General features: G+C 35.5%; 1 protein-coding gene across 4 annotated transcripts in view; it reads right to left on the reverse strand.

Moving 5' to 3' along the window:
• Window positions 1-2,561: 2,561 nt before the first annotated feature.
• The window catches only part of EBAG9 (estrogen receptor binding site associated, antigen, 9), a 21,130-nt gene continuing 447 nt past the window's right edge, over window positions 2,562-23,244 (reverse strand). Inside the window, exons 2-8 of one of the 4 annotated variants that reach the window (XM_008048899.2) lie at window positions 22,792-22,946; window positions 17,019-17,116; window positions 13,622-13,700; window positions 12,535-12,693; window positions 10,562-10,669; window positions 6,754-6,845; window positions 2,836-3,649 (exon numbers count right to left, since the gene is read on the reverse strand). In XM_008048899.2, the coding sequence (XP_008047090.1) occupies window positions 3,529-3,649; window positions 6,754-6,845; window positions 10,562-10,669; window positions 12,535-12,693; window positions 13,622-13,700; window positions 17,019-17,101 (642 nt within the window). In that variant the 5' untranslated portion in view covers window positions 17,102-17,116; window positions 22,792-22,946 and the 3' untranslated portion in view covers window positions 2,836-3,528. Of the gene's footprint in view, window positions 3,650-6,753; window positions 6,846-10,561; window positions 10,670-12,534; window positions 12,694-13,621; window positions 13,701-17,018; window positions 17,117-22,791; window positions 23,065-23,244 lie in introns of those variants that run through there. The other 3 variants (XM_021707964.1, XM_021707965.1, XM_021707963.1) reach the window with 3 other exon arrangements.

The following is a 23,244-nucleotide window of genomic DNA, read 5'->3' on the forward strand; positions in this document are numbered from 1 at the left end:
GCAGAGAGTGCTGAGCACATAATAAATGTTATTTCTTACTAAATTGACAGGTCATTTTAAGGTGTATAAAATTTTGAATCATCAGTCAACTTCTACTTTCTGCAGGGAAGGGGCTGCCAATACCACTGCATGGCAAGATGTGGGACGTTCATAACCACTAGTATTTGTTGAGTGCTTATGCGAACACTTACAGTCTCAATTCCAACCACCACTATTTCCATTTTAAAAGACTTGCATACTCAGGCAATTTGTTTAATGCTGTATCATCTCTATAGTAGCTGAGAACTCTGAGGAGCTCTTAAAGTTGGTGTGATCTATCTGTATGTAAGGAAAGGACCTGAAGAAATAGCCATGAACGTCCCCTGAAAGGCCAAGACTACCATGGATTGGCCACAGATTTTGAATTTCCTCTGCAAAAGCTTCTACTGGTGAATTAGCTGTGCCAGCAACAGGTATGCAAGAGTTGAAAAAAATAAATCTGTTGTATAAGGGTGAAAGGCAGGGAGTGGTTTCCTAGAATGGAGTGTCTCTCTCCAGTTCTAGAAGATTGAAGGCTTCTGGTGAAAGGCATCTTACTAGTTCTCAGAGCTTACTCTGGTTCCTGAGCATGCCCAACAGTCATGGCTAAGGGGCACCAAAGGGAAAAAGTAGGAAGCAAAGTAAAAACAAAAACGGTTGAGTACAAAAGGAATCCCTGGCTATTGTTGTAACCTTGGAACACCTTTGGTTACATTAAAGCAAAAGAAACTAAACAAAGAAAAAGGCATCTCTTTATCAGAGCAATTTAAAAAAACCATGCAAATGGCAAAAACAAGTTTAAGTTATTAGCTACTAAAAATATACTCTTCATGAACCTACCATTTTCTTCTGCCTTCCAATTTACCTGAGAGGGTAGAAGCTCCTTCTCTGGAACATTCTGTAGGCCCTCACCTACTCCTAACTTCCCAGCTTGATTTCAGCCAGAACCACTCAACTTGCAACCATTGTGTTTACACACCTAATGAAAGATTTCCCTTGAAGAAGAGGCTAAAGAATGAAAATCACTGTTGTAGATTATTCCAAATCTGAACTCTACATAGAATCAAACAAGATGCATATGTTAGCTCTAACTGGCCAAATTCCTCCTTTTAGTAAATACTCTATCATTGACAAAATTCAGGCTTTTTGGAACATTGGCTATGGTTAGGTTCACATTATAATGGTAGCTTGAAGAGTGGTGCTGGAAGCTCAATCCAGATGATGGTTGCAATTGCTACCTTCTTACCAACTATCAATCCTCATCTAGGTCCTGTTCAGAGGTGAGTGCATGTCAATACTGAGAAATTCAAATACAGAATTTTACATTTTCAGTTCTAAAATGTCAACTCAATTAAATATGCCACCAAAAAAAAAAAAAAAAAAGCCAAGATAGGTTATTCCTAGCTAAAGCTTAGTAAGAGGAAATGGCTGGAAACCATAAAATGTCTCCATAAAAAACACAAAATAAGTTTCACAAGTCTTTGATTACTTAATACATGAAATGCACAATTCAGGTAATGGGTAGAACTTCACTAATTCTAACTAAGTCTACCCATATTTTTTATTTACTTTGAAAGCTTCTAAAACTGACAATGCTTTATCAAAATTAAAATGAAAACAGAAACCATAAATTAAATAGCCAAAGGAGACAGTTTGCTACCATGAAGTGCTTACCATATGTATTTAACTCAGTGACCACGTCTGGGACCACAATATACCCAATTTAAATACAGGTTAACACAACCAAAGAGGTAAAATAAACTCCAGGATTGTTATCTATTCTTTCCATAAGAAAAAACCATTTCTTCCTAATTAATCATGCAAACTACAACTTCTAACAAGTCTTATTTCTAAATAATCAAAAACCAAAGAGCCAAACAAACAAAAAACCCTCACACACATGACAATGATGATCAAAGCAGACTTCAATACTTTCCAGGTATTTAGTACAAGTAACTACACTAAAGGTTATCCTTGATGAGCCCCAGATTTAGAGAAATCATGCACAGTCCCACAAAAACTAAAAATAAATGCAAAGGGGGAAAAGAATACATTTATTCTTAAAAACTGGAGTCTATTTCTATATAATTGAAAATTTATTAGCAGAAATGCTAATAAACATGATCACTGAAAATATAGTTTGGGGATATAACAAGCTCTCTACCAAAGTTAAATTTTAACTTATTCTATCGACACATTTAGTCTAGACATTTAGGCTAAGTGCTTAGAGAGCTCTCATTATATAGTTGATGGTTTTTCTGCGAAATAATACTCTACCTAAAAATATATGGCCTGTAGAGTGTCTATGCCATTTGAAAACCCCACAAAATGTTCATTCTGGACAGTAACTATTAAAAAAGTAAGAATCTTTTAAAATTCCCAAACCATAGAAAATCAGGCTGAATACATTCAATTATAGAATAAAGTAATGGTTTTTAGAACTGTCAATCTATGTGTTTTTCCTGTTATGAACACAGCATTTAACTATTTCTTTGAGACTATTTTGGAGCCAATCAACACCATAAATAAAAATTATTCCTATATTGGTTTATAATTTAATGAATTTGTAATGTTATCTTAGGTGAAAACATAGGTATCTGCATAATGTCAAATATGTAAAACTGATACAGAAATAACAGGAACTTTGAAATGTTAGACCCGATGGCTTTCTGCATTTATAAATTAGTGGCTCTTTAGGGGGAAAGAATAACCAAGGTACTTAATACCATAACATCTTATCCATAATGAAAGGGAAAAACAGTATACTAATGTCAGTTCTTAAAATTCACAAGTCATAATAAGGAAAAAACAAATTTGTCATTTTAGTTGATTTTCAATGTTTATACATGCAATATAAATTACAAATACGAATAACATTACATCATCTAAAAGAAAACAATGATGTACAAAATCTTTATGATAAATAAAATTATTGCATTTAATGTCATTTTTGTGAAAACCAAAATCATCAAATTCTTTAATGTTGTATCAAACAACAGTTCAAATTAGGAAAAATGTATGCCAACACCAGCTTTTGACAACAAAAAATAAGGAAGTGGAAGCCTTACAATTTGTCTAATTTAGGTCAGATAATCTTGAAAACAAAAGAATATTAAAATTATTTTATTATTACTCACAATGAAGGAATCATGACAGCAGAGTTCTTTTCCACCATAAAATTATTTACACCCATTTATTAAGCTAGAAACTCTAGCTTGAGAGGTACTGATATATTCCATTTGTGTTAATTTCTGTACAGCAAACAATTGTCTTAAATTTGGAGCATGGTGAAGAAAATATTGTCTCATAAGTCCTTTTCGTTTTTGAGTCTCAACCACTAAGAGTTCAGGGTATTTTGAGAGAATCCTGGTGTCCTGGATGGTGGGATGAATGCATTAAAATCAAGCAGTGTGTTGTATTCTGAAAATGCTCTTCAATCCATACAAATGTTGCTTTTGTGGTGGAGCTCAGACTTCTCCTACTGGCACTATAATACCTGAAGAACATTTGTTATGAAAGTTTTACACCAATTTTGCTTTGTTCCTTCTTCATTAGCCTCTGTGCTTCCTTTTCCATTTTCTTCCTCTGTTGTTCTGCTGCTCTTTTTTCTCTGTCTGCTATTTTCTGCTGCCTGAAAAGAAACACTCATATTTTTACTTTTAGAAAATACCACACAGGGAAAATGCACATAAATTCCAGGAGGCAATAACAGTGCCTTTTTACTACCATCAAATAAACAGTTAAAGTCTTGAATTTTCTCACTGCTTTGAACATTTCAAATATCTTAAAAAACAGTATTTCTATTAATCCTTGGAACATGACTTGCAAAATAGAAGCAGTATTATCTCTATTTTAAGTAAAATGAGATATAAAGTGTAAGTGACTTGCCCAAAGTCATAGGATTAAGTACAGGGATAAGAACTCACATCTTCTTCACCAGATTATTTCTACTAAATCACAGCTTCCATTGAACTCCCACTGAACTTTTTTTTCTGGGGATGCCATTAAGAAGATGTTATTGAAGATGTAATCTCTTGTTATTATACTAGTTAAAAACAGTCAGCTAAATGATGAACACAGTTCAGCAGAACACACCCCCAAAACAAAATGGAAACTTAAAAGACACCTTCCACCTAGGAGCTAGAAATCAATTTAAGGATTAACATTTGACCAGCTCTACTAAGGGGCAGAGTGATGGGTATTCACTAGTTACACTTTATGAAATGCATAACTCCTCTTTACGCCTTCCACAACTCCACTGATCCAGAATCACTAAACCGCTCCATCTGATTTGTGTGGGATGGAGAGGTAGGAGTGATGAAACGGGTGAAAGGAGAGAGAACATAGACTGGTCCTGGATCTGAAGTATTATGATGTGAGAAAAATCAATCAAGAAGCAGCGTGCAAAGTTGAGGGAGGAAGCTGTAGGCATGGGATAGACAACACTAGGTTGAACGCAGAAGAATCCAGAGTAGTACCTATATATGGAACTAAAGTGAGCAAAAGTGTATACAGTTCTCAATCACAGTTAAATATGGTTAAACATGGGAGAAGGCAGAAATGAAAGATCAAAATTCAAGAAAGTAAAAAAACTATCTTTGACAACAAGTTGATTTTTGCTATCAATTAAATTTTGAAAGAATAGTTTTTTAAAAAAAAACTATTTTCTACCACTCTGCTCACTTTCAAGAAAAACTGATAATCTGCACTAAAAAAGTCAAAATATCAGAAGCAGAAACGGAAATAGGAAAAAATTATTAAGGGCTGGCTAAGTTATAAACAAATAAGATGATCAAGCTTTGACCTGGTTATTAGCTGAAATAAAATACAAACTACCTTAAATCTGAAAAGCTCCAAAATCTGAAACTTTCTGAGTGCTTACATGATGCTCCAGGGAAGTGCTCACTGGAGCAGTTCAGATTTTAGATTTTCAGATTTGGGATGCTCAACTGGTAAGTATAATGCAAACATTCTAAAATTTAAAAAATTCTAAATTCTGAACACTTCTGGTTCAAGCATTTTCGATAGGAATACTCAGCCTGTTTCAAAATCTAATGTTCCTGGCACAAGAAATGACTTAGAAATCACTACAGACAGAAATATATTTTACTTGTACAGATTGATGCCTAGAATTACTAAAGTACCAAAATCTTTCTTAACATTACTGACCACAGTACTGGTAGTAGTTTAAGGTGGAAAAAGGCCGACAGTTAGAAGATATGGAATGTGGGCACATTTTTAAAATGCCCAGTGTCAAACTGGGCTCAGTCACATATGGTGAGGCTCCCTTTCCCTTTGGCTTACAGCTTGAAGCCTGACTACTACTAACTAATAGTCTCATTCTCCCAAGCTGCCATTAAATGTAAAAGATTATGTTTAAAAACTTTTCATATGTTTTGTTTAGGGAGCAAGAGGATGGGATGGAAAGAAGAAGGTTTTTGTACAGTTACTATTAAGATATTTGTGAACTTGTGGTATAAACTCTGCAGTGCTGTCCTTAGATTACCAGATTAAAATGGACAGCTCTTTCTTTTATCCTTGTGGTTAAAGACACTAATAATCACTAGAATCCACACAATGTTTCAAAATACTCAGTCTTCTGTATCTATAATTTACACAAAAATATAATTTTTAAGAGATAACATCTTTTTTGATGATAAACTCATAAGTGTTACAGGTAACAATTTTAAAAATGTTTTCTTTATAAAAGGTGAGTTAAACTGCCTAAAAAATAGTAAAAACTCTCAGAACTTCACTGACTGAATTTTAAAATGTGACCTTGCAAAAAAAGAAAAAGACTTGCTGAAAACAAGAAAAACAAGATTTTAAAAGTCAGTCATAACTTCCAGTTATTTAACTGCACCCTCTGCTGGTTGTTCAAGGTACAGTAATTACAATTTACTGACAAAGAAAGGAAAATACAAAATAAAATCAGTTGTTTTGTTAAGATAGTCTTATAAAGACTAATTCATTTTCTATTCCTATGGTAAAAACAATCTTAATTTTAAATAAAAAAGCTAGTATTTCTGTATTTTACCATATAACCTTAAAATGGGTAAGCAATTTAGATACATTCAAATATCTGAGTTTTTATAAGAGATCATAGTCACAAGCTATCTCTTGAGATAGATTTTCTCCTTACTCTTTGACCTAATGTAGTAGTAGCCAAAAAAAAAAAAAAAAAAAGTTTACTGCTCACATAAACAAACAAAAAAAGAACCAACAAAAATGAATTTTACAACTTCCCAAATAATATTTTTGCAGAACGGGTAGTTCATGACTTACATTATCTATCCTACAGGGCTTTCATGGATTTCATTTAAGATGTACAAACAAGAGTGCTACATGAGTTATTTTCATTTATATGTGCAGTGCTGGGCAGTATGATAAATGAAAAAATGAAAACATTATAATTTCTCACTTAGAATAATATATAGTGGTGGCTCACATTTCACAGGACAGAGCAAGATTGCAAATGGTGTATATATGTAAAAGATTTCATCTGTCATTAATAACATTATTCTTTTGTTCCTATAGTTCTTAAAAGTCTTGGTTTCTGTGAGGTTTAATCACATAAAAAGTATACACAGTCTGAAATACAAAAAAAGTCCATATTATCTAAGGGAAAATGATGAAAATATAATACTTAGCAGAATAAACTTTCTTAACTCTATACACAGAGGGCATATATCTGGCTCCTGTGTTCAGGTTGCATCATAAGTGGGGCTCACCCACCTCAAAACTTCTTCTGCTTGCCAGGCTGCATCTTCTTCTTCTTCCCACGCATTGGTGTTTTCTTGCCAGGTATCTAAGTCACCTAATTCCGACTACATGAAAAGCAAAACAAAATTTCAATAGTGAAGAGCCATTCTTTCTCAAGAGAGCAGTCATGAAGAGAATCTGAAAATGTAATTCAGAGTCTGTCACTCTCCTATGGCTTCTCAATGTCCTCACCCCACACTAATACAGCAAAAGCCATAGGACCCCTGGTTTGCCTAGAACTGAGGGCTTTACCGTGATGCACAACTTTCAGTGCTCAACAGTCCTGGGAAAGTTCAGCTTTCTTCCTATTTTATGTTTTATGATACTTTTTCTTTTTTTTTTGAGTTGGAGTCTCATTCTGTAGTCCAGATTGGAGTGCAGTGGCATGCTCCTGGCCACCGCAGCCTCGACTTGCTGGGCTCCGGTGATCCTTCCGCCTTAACCTTCCAAGTAGCTGGAACTACAGGCGCATGCTACCACGCTTGGCTAATTTTTTTGATTTGTTGTAGAGATGAGGTCTCGCCAAGTTGCCCAGGTGGGTCTCGAACCCGTGGGCTCAGGCAATTCACTCACCTGCCCTCCCAAAGCGTGGGATTACAGGCTGAGCCACCGAGCCCGGTGTCTATACTCTTTCATATGAAATTTTCTTCTTTGGCTGATTTTGTTTGAAATGGAAAATAACAGAACATTTCTTCTTTCTGTTTCTCTTTTCTTTTCAATAAGATGAAGGGTCAGGGATAGAGACAGAAAGGACTGACTGATCCCAGACTGAGTTAGAAATTTTTGACTGGATTAATCTGTGCTGAGGGGGATAATACAAGAAGCTAAAGTTTAAGCGTGTAATTTATAGATTTTTCCATAGCACTTACTGACTCAATCCTAGGCAAAATGACAAATCAGGTAAAATTTATCTTTTTTGGAATACTAGTTCCTTGTCACAGTTCCTTTTCCCTGACCCACATACCTGGTTTCATCCGGCTGGTCACGACCTTCACTATTCCCCAGACCAGACCCATAAAAGTTCAGTTTTTCTTCCAAGAACCAATAAACATGGTCATTCTGGAATGTTTAGTTAGGTATGGAAGTGATCATGTGTGAAAAACAACTGGCACCAATCTATGACTAGATTACATTGTTTTGATTATTTATCCCTAAAAATGAAATAAAATGTATTGAGTCTTCTTCCCCGACAATAAATGTAACCATTTTGTTAAAAGTTCTTAAAATATTTCTGATTATTGTTTAGTATAAATTTCTAAAAGCAGACGAACTAAGCTAATGCAAATGATCATTTTTAAAGCTACTAAAACAAACTACAGAGTACAAATGATTTGAAAAGTTGCACCAACTTATCCTCTTGATAGCAGTAGGCAGAAGACGGGTTTCCTTGTACCTTTGCCAATAATTGATAATGGCCTTCTCTCTCCCCCTCCCCCTTTTTCTTTCTTTCTTTCTTTTATTTCCCACCCCCAGAGTTGAGGTCTTGCTCTTTCACCCAGGCCTGGTTCCTTTCTTTATTTTAAAAATGTTATCTTGTTATTTTTCTTTAAGTTTCGTTGAGAACTAATCAGCTCAAACTTTTCATCATGCTATCTATCAGATTGTATCTATTTACTGTTTGTAAGTTTTCCATTCATAATGTTTATCAGTTTTGCTACTGAAAGATTTGACTGATAATGTACCTAAAACATTTAAACTTTTTAAAAAGTGAAACTACTCACACCATTAAAAAGAGTATTATCTGATCTTTAAGTAGAGCTGGTCTTAGTAAAAAAGTTGTAAATGATAAAACTGATAAGTGTGCCTATATAAAAACTAAATACATCTGCCCATCAAAAATATCCAAACCAAATTATAAAGCCAACAACAAACTAAAGAAGTATAAAAGACAACAGAAAAAAGTTAATAACTTTAGTATAAAAAGAACTCTCACGACAATACAAATGACGAATTCCAGAAGATTTTAAAAAATGTGTAGTTTAAAAGGAGAATCTAATTTGTAGAATGAGTGGTAAGACTGTTTTGGTGTAGAAAACAAAGTCTGGTAGGTTATTATCCTCTCCTATGCAATGCTCCTGTATTTTGTCTTCTCAGAAGGAGAACGAGTGAAAACAGCACTGGAGACATTCTCTTTTTTTTCTTTTTTTTTTTTTGAGTTAGGGTCTCACTTTGTTACCCAGGTTGGAATGAAGTGGCAAGATCATAATGATCACACCTCATGGCAGCCTTGACTTTCTGGGTTCAGGTGAGTCTTCCACCTCAGCATCCTGGGTAACTGGGACTACAGGCACATATCACCATGTCCAGCTGATACTTTGTAGAGATGAGGTTTCACTGCATTGCCCAGGCTGGTCTTGAACTACTGGGTTCAAGCAATCTACCCACCTTGGCCTCCCAAAGAGCTGGGATTACAGGTATGAGCCTCCATGCCCAGCCATGGAGACATTCTCTATGCATATCCTACTTATCCTTCCCAACTCTGGAAGTGGCCACCTATTTACAACTTTATAATAAGCCATGTTATTAGCATCATAAAGACATCATTAAAATTATACAGCAAACATTGCTAATTCTCTCGGTAGGACAGAACCATTTTTCCAATATGGGTCAAACATATATGAATAAAACTTAATATTCAGAAATATAACGTAAAAAAATAAGTATTATGATGCTATATTATGATATTTGAGTTAGGGTCTCACTCTGGTATTATGCTCTTATAGCATTATGTAACTGCACAGGGGTTATCAAAGTTTGTGATTATATGTGTCTGATCATTTATTTAATATTATGTCTTCCCCACTAGAATGACTCTTCTGAGGCCAAGACCCTGCCTGTTCTGCTCATTTACCACCATTATTAGCACCCAGCACAGGGTCTAGCATTAGTAAAAACAGTTATTAATAAATTAATTAAAAGCACACAAAAACATGATCTCCTGAGGAGAGGAGCCTCTGAAGCACCCATGTAGTTTAAACAAATAAGTAAAATATACAGATTGACAGATGCATGTGGTTGTTTAAAATATGTCCACAAATTCTGTGACACTCCTTCCTTCAAGAGGTGGAGGCTTGTATGTGGGCTAGATTTAGTGACTGCTTCTAATAAAAAAAATAAAATGGAGGTGACAGTGTATTACTTAGAAAAACCATGTCATAAAAAGGCACTGTGGTGTCTTATCCCTTATTCTGGGAAAGTCAGCAGTTATGTCATAAAGAAATTCAAATAGCCCCATAGAGAGGTCCAAAGCAAGGAACCGAGGCTTTGTACAAACAATCAGTGCTAGTCTGCCAGGCATGTAAGTCAGGGGCCTTCAAAATGAATCCTCTAACCCCAGTGAAGCCTGCAGAAGACCTCAGACCCAGTCCAATGATTTATCTGCAAACTCATTAGAACCTAAGTTGGAACCATCCCATGTAGTCACCTGAATTCCTAATACACAGAAACTCTGTGAGATAATGTTTGTTACTGTTTCAACTCACTAAATTTGGAGTGGTTACACAAAAACAGATAACTAACATAATCAATCAACCATTATATCTCTATTATATGCATCTCTATGTGTACAATGGGGCCTTGATCTTAGTGTCTACTGTAATTTACAATCTCATAAAAGGTGAGAATTGACAAAACTTCTGATTAACTTCTCTCAAACTGCTAAACCTGTTTCAAAGTCACAGAAATATAAATACTATGATCAATTCACTTATATGTTATTCCTCTTCTTTAAAGAAAACAGAAAAAAACTCTAGTCATTCCCTAAATACATTCACATACTTACAGATTGATGAATAAAAGGTATATCTTGTGTAGCTGCCAATCTACTTGAGAAACCTGTGCTACCATCAGGGATGCCAAAATTTAATGGTTCTCTCTTCTTAATAACGATCTGAAAGATTAATTGAAACAGGATTATAGGGATATTTTCAAATAGTTATATAAAAATAAGTAGTCGACTAAAGTATCTTATAATTACTTAAAATATTTCTTCTTATCAAAATTTTCAGTGGAAAAACTAAAAATAATATATAGGCTGTAAAGAGTACCAAATTTTCCAGGCAACTGTCACACAAATCAATTATATACTAAGAAAAACTGTTTCACTTAAATAAAATTCTCATCTTTCTTTCCTTCCCTACTTTCCCCAGGTCCCCAAAATAAAATTAATCACTTTGAATTATATTAAGTAAAACCAGGTATTGTATTCTGCTAAAACTATAACCAGCTTTCTTAGCATGTGGGGTATCTACCAATATAACTTCATTCAGGCCAGTAATATTAGAATAAATTCATTTGATACTTTGTACCTTTTATTGTAAGCATTTCCATTCTAAGTAATAAGGCACTGCTATAATATACTAGGTTCCTACTGAGAGAAACAATGTATTTCTACAATACAAAGTATTCATCTATTGTGAAACCCACTACAAGGATCCTTGAAAGATACACAATTTAATGCTTTTCAGCATTAAGATAACTTGGCCAGGCTCAGTGGCTCAGTCTAAATTCCAGCACTTTGGGAGGCGAGTGAATTGTCTGAACTCGCGGGTTCGAGACCACCAGGGCAACTTGGCAAAACATCGTCTCTAGAATAAATCAAAAATTAGCCAGGCATGGTAGCGCACGCCTATAGTTCCAGCTACTTGGAAGGCTGAGGCGGAAGGATCACTGGAGGCCAGCAGATCAAGGCTGCGGTGGCCAGGAGTGTGCCACTGCACTCCAGTCTGGGCGACAGAGTGAGACTCCAACTCAAAAATAATAATAATGAGAATGAGAATGTTATCTATCTAGATAATATAAAAATGAATGTATGGTTGAAACTGGCTGGGAGGTAGAAGGTGAAGAACTGTATCAGGAAATGTGGAATAAATAATGTCCTCATTTTATATAAAAAGTATATATAAAAATAAGAAATATTTTCCATGTTTAAACAAGAAATGGGGCTTTAAGTACATTTTTCTGAAACAGGAGAGTGACTTGTGAGGGAGACTGGAATAATAACATTATAATTTTTGAAGAAGTATGAAGAGAGGGAAGGCTAGTATGAAGTAAATTGTCATTTACCACAGTGTGATATGAATGGACAATGTCTTTGACTGGCAAATCAAGAAACAGTAACACAAACATCTTATAGATAGATATGATGACAAACACTAGAAGAAGCCCAAGAAGTTACTGAGTAGCTGCTTTTGGGTAGTAGAACTAGCTAAGTAGAGTGATGCAACAGAAGACTTTTCATTATGTCCATACATATTTTTTAATTAAAAAATACATGTATTATTTTGACAAAAAGAAAGAAAAATACGTAGCCATTGTTCTTTTTCTAATAATTCCCTGCATCTCTTAGTGATCTTCCATATTCATTTCAAAGGGGATTATAAATTCCCCGAGTGCTACATCAGTTTTTTAATGGTTAAAATGGAAGCCACTTGTCAGTTTGTAGTCTGTGAACTTGTTAGAACTGTAACATGTTATCCAGCTTAGTCTCCATAGCAGAGACTGGAGTCTAGAATCTGACCTACAGTAGGATTTCAATAAACTTACAGATATAATTTGAAAAGTCTTGGGGAACAACTTACCAGATCTAGGTCTAGGTCACTTGAATATATAAAATTCTTATTTACCATGATAGAAAACACAACAAATTGAGAATTAGGAATAAGTTTCCTAATGAATACTAATTATATTTTCTAATTTCAACTACAGGAAACTGAAAAGTAGTTTAATCTCCAAAAGCACAAATCTTTAACATACTTTCTGAGTTTTCCTAATAGTTGGTGTCATGTCCTTAAAATAGTCAGGTTCTAGTTGTTCCAAAGCATTCTGCTGTGTCGCCACATTCCCATTCCCTCCTTCAATTTTCACACTTGTGGGTGCATCTTCATCCCAAGAGGTCCACTCTTCAACATCTGTCTAAATTTAATTGATCAACATTGTCAGCCACAAAGGGGCAACCTGATGAGCAACCATTTATTAGAAAAATGGGCTTTCTAAAACACTGGTCTCAATTTTTTTTGACCCATAAGAAAATATATATTTTTTATATCACATATAAAAACTAGATCATAAGTTAAAAATTTATTTTATTGTGGGCTAGATATTCTGATATATTTTGTTCTATTCCATTTTATTATATTATTTCCTTTAAAAACCAAAAAACAAAGTAAAACGAAAGCAAATGCTGTGAAAAGTGAACTGATATTAGAACTACAGACCACAGAACTGGAACCTTCCACCTAAGCCTAACCTGATAAAACAAAAGTTATCAACATTCTCCACAGGATTTAAGAAAGAGCGTCAAAACATAATATTCAAAATGTTCATGAAACAATCCAGAATTTTTTTGGCAAGCGAAAAAACCAATGTGTCTCCATTCTCATGAAAAATTAATCAACAGATGCCAACCCCAAAATATGTTGGACTTATGTAAAACTTTAAAATAGCTATTACAGCCAGGCGCAGTGGCTCACACCTATAATCCCAGGACTTTGAGTGGCAGAGGCAAGAGGGTTGACTGAGCCTACAGGTTCGAGACCAGCCTGGTTAACTTGGTGAGACCTCTTCTCTATAATAAATAAAAAAATTAGCTGAGTGTGGAGGCATGCACCTGTGGTTCCAGCTACTTAGAAAGCTGAGGCAGAAGGATCAACTGAGCCTAGCAGGTCGTGGCTGAGGTGGCCGTGAGTGTGACACTGCACTCTAGCCTGGGCAACAGAATGAGACTCTGACTCAATAAATGAATAAATAAGCTATTATAAACATTCTACTAATGATCTGTAATCCAGTTTGAAAAATACTGTTCTGTAACACTTATTAAATCTTTCAAAAACAAAAAAATTACCTGCTTAGGAACTGATGAATAATCAACTGTAGTTGGCAAAGTTATTTGGTCTCCACTTAATTTCCGTCCTCTGCCAGATCTGAAAAAAAATAAAATAATGTATTTCAAGAACTACCAAAACAAGCATAGTAAAAAGCACTACGACAGGAATTTAAGGCTTATAAAACAAAAGCTTTCTCATTAAAATTTCAATAATTAATAGCTGCTCGTTAAGATATGGTAAAAAGTCATTAATCAGGTATCTTGTGAATGTTCTTGTTTTTGTTTTTGTTTTGAGTTGGAGTCTCACTCTGTCGCCCAGACTGGAGTGCAGTGGCCGCTCTTGGCCACCGCAGCCTCGACCTGCTGGGCTTTTGTGATCCTTCCGCCTCAGCCTTCCAAGTAGCCAGAATTACAGGCATGCGCTACCACGCCCGGCTGATTTTTTGATTTATTGTAGAGATGAGGTCTTGCTGCCCAGGCGGGTCTTGAACCCACGAGCTCAGGCAATCCACTCACCTCAGCCTCCCAAAGGCGCAGGATAACAGGCTGAGCCACCGTGCTCGGTTGTGAATGTTTTTAAAATCATGGATGGGACAGCACAACTGCTTTTTGGCTTAAGACTCAGAATTATACACAAACTCAGGAGGAATATAAAGCCAAAACAAAAATACAAGGTGGCTTCAAATCATGCTCCCTGCAGGACTGTGAGTTCTGTAGGTGAAGTTCTGGGCCACCTCTGCTGTTTTAACCAGGGTGACTTGGCTTTTATATTTTACATACTAGATTTTTCTTAAGATTAGTTATTAAAGTAAGATTAGCTATTAAAAAGTTTAAAAATAATTAGTCTGAATCAAGCTGTAACTAAGTTTTAAAGATTAATATAAAAAGACCTACATTAAACAGGACAGGATAAGTCAGTTGTTACTAACATGGGCTGTGGAATCTATGTAAACCATAGTTTTCAATGCTACTTCTATTGTGTTTAGCTAGAATTATCTAACTTTAGAGCCTTGATAAAATGCAGGTATTCAAACCTACTTGCTGTAAGGATTTAATTAGATGATGTATATACAGCACCTGAACAGTCCCTGCAACCTGGCAAAACATTAAAAAATGGCAGTTAATGAGCCAGCCGGGCTCGGTGGCTCAGCCTGTAATCCCATGCCTTTGAGAGGTTGAGGTGAGTGGATCGCCTGAACCCGCAGGTTCGAGACCCGCCTGGGCAGCGAGACCTCATCTCTACAATAAATCAAAAAATCAACCGGGCGTGGTAGGGCATGCCTGTAATTCCGGCTACTTGGAAGGCTGAGACGGAAGGATCACCAGAGCCCATCAGGTCGAGGCTGCGGTGGCCGGGAGCGGCCACTACACTCCAGTCTGGGTGACAGAGTGAGACTCCAACTCAAAAAAAAAAAGAAAAAGAAAAAATGGCAGCTATTATAAATCATTAGTAACGTGTTTATTTCAAGTAATCTATCAAGTATCTACTAAAAGTTAATTGATACAATTTAATACAAGATTGGAAGTTATACTTTATTTGTTTAAACGATGACTAGAAAGGTAATATAGTCTCTTATGAAATTTATGGCATATGCCTGGTATTTTAGAACACATGATCTAAGTTCCTCCCAATGCCTAAAAGAAGCTTCTCCTAACATATGGCCAGTTATCTTTAAAACTCAATACACAATCAATTCTAAATATGTAGTGACAATAGAAATTTATGATGGCAGTAGGAATGTACTTAATATTTTCTAAATCACCACAATTTATTATCCTAAAAGTAATCTACATTCCACAGAAATTTTTAAAAATACAGGTACAAAAAGAAAAACCCACATAAAATTCATCACCACTATTAACACAATGCTTCTTTTAACTTCCTGCATTCTGTCAATACCCACATTTATCCTGCTTTACTCTAGTGAATTTAATCTTAGTTCACTAAGTGTTAACTACTTCCCAAATCCTGTCCTCTTGGGTGATTTCAACAGCCACTCACCTAAATTTTCCATTTCTTTCTTGACTTCCATCCTCCGGGGACCATCTCTACTCTGTTTCATCCCTTTGTTTCCACTATAATACCCAAGATTTTTTTTTTTAATCCCAGACCATTCTATCTCTAGTAATAAATTCAATGGTACTTAATTATCAGAGCTTTAGCAGGTACCAAATAGCTATTTAGCCAGAGACTTCATTTCTTAGTCTTCTTTGCAGTGAGGGTACCACATGCCTAAGCTCTGGACAGCAGGCTATGACCAGAGTTGTTGTGTGCAACTTCGAAATCATGCTTATTAAAATGAGAGTTGATTACTGTTCATTTCCTCTATTATTATACCCTACTCTTAGTAAGTTTTTTCATAGAATCCTTAGACCAAAAGAAATACCTAACAGCTCCACTGAACTAGGCCCAAACAAATTGAATATATATATATATATATATCCCCTAACTGCTGAGTACTCATTTTAAAAAAATACATTAAATGCAAAGAAAAATAGTATTATTTCACTCTTAAATACCCACAATTACTATACTTACTAATGAAATGTGTGTGCCTGTTGAACACGCACAGCTTCTTATGCTTTAGAATCAGAAGCAAGACAGTGACCCTCATTTTTTGTTCTACATTCATTTTGGTGCAATAGTTGCTTTTAATAACAACCTGGAACCCTAGTTTTGCAAAGAAATGTAACCAAAAATACTAGTAAACAAAAAACTTATCTGGAACATTCAAGATTGCCATCATAAAAAATGCTGCAGAATTTAATGTTGTAAATGTAAACTACCTCGAGTTAGGAGTATCTGCAGTGAATTTCATGTGAAGCCCTAATATCTCTGCACACAGTTTAGAAACCACAGCTCTAGGACAGGGCCATGTGCCAAAATAGAAGGAATTGGAGTCTATAGATGAGCAAAATGACTTACCTATCCTGAACTACCCGCATATTCTGAAGTATGAGACAAATCTATTCTGCTTAGAATTTCTATGTTAAAGATTTTTTTAATACAGCAATAATATTCATATTATATAGTATAAACAGAACTACCTATGCCTAATTTCACCTAACCACTTTAAAACATTCGAATAATGAAACAATTATTTACATCAATATTTAGTGATGATCATAATAATAAAGGTGCTCTGCTTATTTCTAAAATTCTATAATATCAAGCATGTTATTTTAATGAAAGATGTAAGAATTTGAAAGAACAAAAACAACTGAGCCTCTACTTTCTAGATCTGAAGTAAAGAAAAAAGTATTTTAAAATGACTAGGAATTAATTAATGAATATTGTAATCAAGATATTTAGCTTAAATATAATTTATCTTGTCCACAAATTTTGAAGTTATGAAGGTATCCAAAACCAGTGAGGAGATAAACAGAGGTCAGTCTGAGGATAAAACTTATTTACCTGCATATTAATCTCTTTAGGAATGAGAATACTGTTGCTAGGCAGGTACAAACTCTAAATAACCGAAATTGCGTGATGGCCATGGTGGGAATAAAAATCTGTGGAAAGGCACACAAAAAAAAAATGTGTTAAATTGATTTCATAAGCCATACTTCTATTCTGAAGTCAAGGTGAAAAATCCTATTATGCACTGAGAAAACTCTGACACATTTTTACTTTTCTCTAGAAACTATAAATATAACACAGTAAATTTTAAAATTATAATGTAAATCATATTAACAATTCAAGAAACTAGATTTTTAAGGAGTTTTCAATCGTTGTAAGGAAACTATTTTCTTTATTTTGAGCAATTTTTGAAAATTACTTAATTTATCTATTTAATGGAAAATTTATTTACAATTCAAAAAAATTATAAAGTATGAAGCAATATATATTGAATATTTGTTTCAAGTTTGAATCATATGAACATAGTAATACTAAAGAAATCTTAACATTTTAAACTTTTAGATAGATACATTTTTATACTCATTTTATAAATGAGGAAATTAAGAGAGGTCAAATAACTAGCCCAAGGTCACATAGCTAATAAGTTAAAAGTAACCACAGAGCTCATCTAGTCCAGTGGTTCACAAATCTGGAGATCTATTAAAAAAACACTGATATTTGGGCCTACCCCTAGTAAGTTAATTAAATCATATTTTCTGAGGGGTAAGGTCTGGCCAACCAATAAACCAACACAGGAAATGCAAACTACTCAAATGGAAAGGCAGCAGAAAACAAGGAAAAGAGAACAAATAACAGATGAGACAAACTGAAAACAAATCACAAGATAACAGACTTAAACCTAACCATAACAATAATCACATTAAGTACAAATTATCTTACATCCCAATTCAAAGACAGAGGTTGTTAAACTGAATAAAAAAGACCTCACTATCTGCTGCCTATAAGAAATGCATTTTAAATATACAGACACAGTAAATTTTAAAATTATAATGTAAATATATTAACAATTCAAGAAACTAGATTTTTAAGGAGTTTTCAATAGTTGAAAGTAAAAGTATAGTTAAGTTAAAAGTAAAAGTATAGAGAAAAATATACTACACTAACACTAATCAAAAGAAAGCTGAAATGACTAGAGAAAATAATGTTACCACATATACAAGTGGTAATTTCACAATGACAAAGGGATTGATTAATCAAAATTACATAAAAACTCAAAATATATATCCTTAATAACATAACTTTACCAATATCATAAATAAGACTGGTGACAGATACCGAAAAAATATTAAAAACAACTTCGTGCCTATACTTGACAAGCGAGACAAAATGACACATTCCCTGAAAGACACAAATTACCAAAGCACAATAAGAGGAAACAGATAACCTGAATATTTATCTACTAAATAATATTAAATTTGTAGTTAAAAATTTTCCAGGCCCAGATGGCTTCACTGGTAAATTCTGCCAAACACTTAGGAAGGAGTAATACCAATTCTACCCAAATTGCCAAAAAACTGAAGAAGAAGGAATATTTCCCAACTCATTATTTGAGGCCAGTATTACACTGATACTAACCCAAAGACATTACCAAAGAAGAAAACTAGAAACTCATAACATATGAATATAGACACAAAACTTTTTAGCAAAGTATTAGTACACTAAATCTAACAATAAATAAATGGGTAATGTATCACAACCAAGTGAGGCTTAGCCTAGAAAGGTAGGACAAGTTTAGTACTTGTAAATGAATGAATTAATTAATTCACCACATTAACAATCTAAAAATGAAAAAAAAACATATAATCAACTCAACAGAGAACAGAAAAAACCTCTGACAAAACTCAACATTCATTCCTCACAAAAAAACCTTCAGCAAACTAGGAATAAAAGGGAACTTTCTCAACCTGATCAAGAACATCTACTAAAAACCTACAGTAACCTGACTTGATGGTGAAAGGCAAGACACTTTGTCCCTAAGCTAAGATCATAAACAACACCAGCACGTCTGTTTTTACCACTTCTATTCAACATTGTAGTGGTGGAGGTTCTGGCCAGTGCAGTAAAAAATTTAAAAAAAAGGAAAAGGTATCCAGATTGGAAAGGAAGAAGTAAAACTGTTTTAGTCAATGTAGACAATCCAATTGAATCTACTAGTAATGATATTTTTATATGTTAACAACAATCAGGACCTCAGAAACACGTCTTTTGCTTCCCAATGACCCAGCTTTCATGCTGTTATATCTAATGTGTAGCACCTGTGTGTAACTCTACATTAAAAATAAAAAATAAAACGTGGTTCATGTCACAAGGAAAAAAAAAGAACAACAACAATCAGAAATAAAAAATGTTTTAAAAACCATTTGTATGCGCATTAAAACTTGATACTTGAGGATAAATCTAATGAAAGATTTGTATACTGAAAACAACCAAATATTATTGAGAGAAATTTAAAAGAACTGTATTAATCAAAAAGATTGTTTCAGGGCTAGAAGATCCTTGTTGTTAAAATATCAAGTCTCCCTAAATTGAGCTACAGATTCAATACAATCCAAATTAAAATAGCAGCAGGCTTTTTCTGCAAAACTTGAGAAGCTAATTCTAAAAGTTATATGGAAACACAAAGTACCTAAAATAGCCATGGCAAAGCACAACTAGTCCCTAATATTATTTCTAGGGCTAGAAAGAGTATATAAACTATTAAAGGCACAATGACAGAGTTCCAAAAGGTTTCCCTAGTAATGCTCATGTACTTTTGTACACACAGAGGCTGTCTCTACATATGAGTTATTTACTGAATGCCTAACAATTTACTGAATTTTTATGCCTGGAGGTGGCTCACTAATTGGAAAAAGAGAAAGAACAATAACTGTAAAATAAAATGAACCAGGAGAATATTAAGAATTTCACTATTTAAGTAATTTAAATATTTCCATAAAAAACATCAGTGCTCTCAGGTTCAAAAAAATACAACAATGTTGACTCCTTTCTCTTTAATAAGAGACCTTATTCAAAAGTCCTTATTTAATTTCCCAGTAATGCCCATATTCTTTCCTATTTCCACTGCAATCTCACTAGTATAAGTCTTTATTACCTCTTGCTGGACTTCTGTAGTCTTAATTCCAGTATTTACTCTTACTGAAAAACTTAATATTTTATATTTGCACTATAGTTGTTTCTGTATACTTTACTGCCCTGCACAATCCTTCTCCAGAGGATTTTATTTGATACCTTCAGTTACCATTTGCAAAGAAAAGTTTGTTTCTTCATTATGAGAATGATCTGAACAAATAAGATGGTGAATAAGAGTTTCATTTAAGATTGATTTGTCAATAAGAAAAGTCTTAACCAAAAGAAAAGTTTCCCAAATAAAAATCTGGCATACAATTTTCAGAAAAATTAAAAGAAAAAAAAAAGCCAGCAAATAGACTATAGAGCACGTGGCACCGGGGGAAAAGAAAACAGAACTCAGGAAATCCTCTATCAGGACATATGAAGAAAGATGACATTCACCATTTAGAACTGGGGAGAGCAGTCGGTTTCAAGACATATATGAATAAAGAGATGAGAATAAATTGGTAATCAAAGCCATCACCTTTCTATAAATATTGTTGGTGTCACTGTTGGTGTCACTGTTCAATAAGCATTTGTCAACACGAAAACAAGAAATAAAATTTAAAGTTTTTTCCAATTAAAAAAGCAGAAAATGATTTATTGATTACATAATAGAATTCCTTCCCTAGCAATGAAGAATATCCTCATTCTGTGGAAAATTTGCTTTTGTGATTAACAAAAGAGAACATTCATTGACTGTCTACTATGTACCAAGTATTATTATGAGATAGATAATATTGTCCTCATTTCATAGAATTAAACAGAGAGTAAGACCACGTTCTCATATTCCTACACCCAAAGACTTGGTTCAACCTATGTCTATTTCATTCAAAAGTCAAGAATATCTCATTAACAATGAGCATTCTTAGTAATTCAGTGATGGTATAATTTCCAAGATAAATTTTCCAACTAGTTGCACTGAAATGGGGAAAGTGCAACCAAGCAACACTTGGACTTTATCAATTGCACTGAGTTGTGGGCAGGAATATCCTTTGGGACTTGTATTTACTAAATGTCCCCATTCATTTAAACGAATATATATCATCACGTACTATGTAACATTCACTACCCTAGATGCTGGAAAATACTACCAACCCCGTACAGCGAAACCTTGTGTGCACTCGCAACTGTCATGACCTTGTACATACACTTACTCCTGTGGAACAGAAGGGACTAAGGAGTCAGGACCTCCATCAGTCTTGTTCAGTTTGGTATTTCTAGGTCTTAGCCAATACTGGAACTTAATAGGTACCAAAACACTTGCGGAATAGAAGAAAACTAGCATTCTTTTAGCACTTAATGTGTTAAGACAGTTCCTGATGACATATGTTCTATCACCTCACTGAGGACAGACAAAAGGGGTAGATTTCTTTTTTTTTTTTTTGAGTTGGAGTCTCACTCTGTCGCCCAGACTGGAGTGCAGTGGCCGCTCCCGGCCACCGCAGCCTGGACCTGCTGGGCTCCGGCAATCCTTCCGCCTCAGCCTTCCAAGTAGCTGGAATTCCAGGCATGCGCTATCCCGCCCGGCTGATTTTTTGATTTATTGTAGAGATGAGGTCTCGCCAAGTTGCCCAGGCGGGTCTCGAACCCGCGGGCTCCGGCCTTCCATGGAGGTAGATTTCTACTACTCCCATTTAACACAGGAGGTTTAGATTCACTCACCCAGGACTTAAAGGGACTGACCCCAAAGCCCAGGCTCTACCCACACCATAACTCAAATAAGAAACCTTTTAATTTTATACCTATTGCTTCAGTGTGACTTTTGAAATGCCGTCCAGACTACCAATTGTATAAATACTTATCTTCCGCTACTTTGCATTTTGGTTGCTTTAAAATACTTTCTAGAACTGAGCAGTATTAATATAATCTAATTTCAAAATTATAATTTCCTTAAAAGTTACCAGAAAAATAAAAAACACGAGACATTGTGGAATAAGGTTCAAAACTATGAAGCAACCAATCCTCACGCAGGGCTTTTGAAGAAATGACATCTCTAGGAAATCAATAGGAATGAGTGCTCTGCTGTAACCACTGAGAATGATTCCCTACAATTAAAAAAAAAAAGAGTGGCTGCATTAGAAATCGGTAGATCATATGTAATGTATCTTTCCTTCTTGTAATTCTCTTGTTGTAAACTGCTCAAGAGCCTTTCAGCAGATTCGATATATCACAATTCTTAAAACTAGCCAAAAGTCTTGGTACACACCAGAGTAAACAAGTCTCCAAGTGCTGTATTTCTAAAACTCTTATTTCTGAGTCTTTTCATACCCAAACTTGGAAAACCGCATGATGTAGTACAGTACAGAATATTCCCCCAATTAAGTTTGTTAACTCCCTGAAGTAGGTTTAAAAAATATCACAAAGCTCCAAAAATAAAATTTACCTTAACTCACTTAAATCTGAGACTAACAAAGCGTTGGCACTGGCAAGACAGAGAAGAAATGGAGTGGAGTGTGAGAACGGGGCCAAACCCGAACCTTCAGTGCCACCCCTGGCGGCTGAGTCAGGCCCGCACAGATGTGCCACCGCCGGGACAGTCGCAGAGGCGGAGTGAGGTCTCCCGAGTGACCCAAAAGGAAAGACTTTCATAACTAGAGTGGCTCGAGGTCAGATTACCCACGTACAAGGGGCTGATAAAAAAAAAAAAAAGTCATACCCACTGCACAGATGAGAAAAAACATGATCGCGTTCGGGTGACACAAGCCGACGCCTTGCGCAGGGCGCTGCGTGCGACGCTCTGGTGGCAGGAGGTGGCTGCCAGGCAGGCTGGGGTTTAGATTTTGGAAGAACCGGCCTGGAGACGTGCGAGGCCTGGAGAGGGAGGGCAGGAAGTCAGGCACGTCTCCCCGCGGGAGGGGCATCTGGACAGTGGGTGCTTCCCGGCCCGGCGCCCCGCAGGCCGATGCCCACGCACGAGCGTGGCGTGGCGAAGAACACACGCCGGGGTCCCGCTCCCGGGCGCGGCCTCCTCACCCCAGGGGTCACCCTGACCCGGAAACAGTACCCCCGAGGAACAGGTCGGGCGCGTGGGGAGGCCGGGTGAAGGGGCGAAAAGCAAGGTGGGAGGGCGGGAAGTGCGGGGCGAAGCGGAGGGCAGAGGGGGAGAGCA

This window comes from Carlito syrichta, unplaced genomic scaffold, assembly GCF_000164805.1.
Source record: "Carlito syrichta isolate Samal-C Ts95f unplaced genomic scaffold, Tarsius_syrichta-2.0.1 Scaffold128134, whole genome shotgun sequence".
Lineage (NCBI taxonomy): Eukaryota > Metazoa > Chordata > Mammalia > Primates > Tarsiidae > Carlito > Carlito syrichta.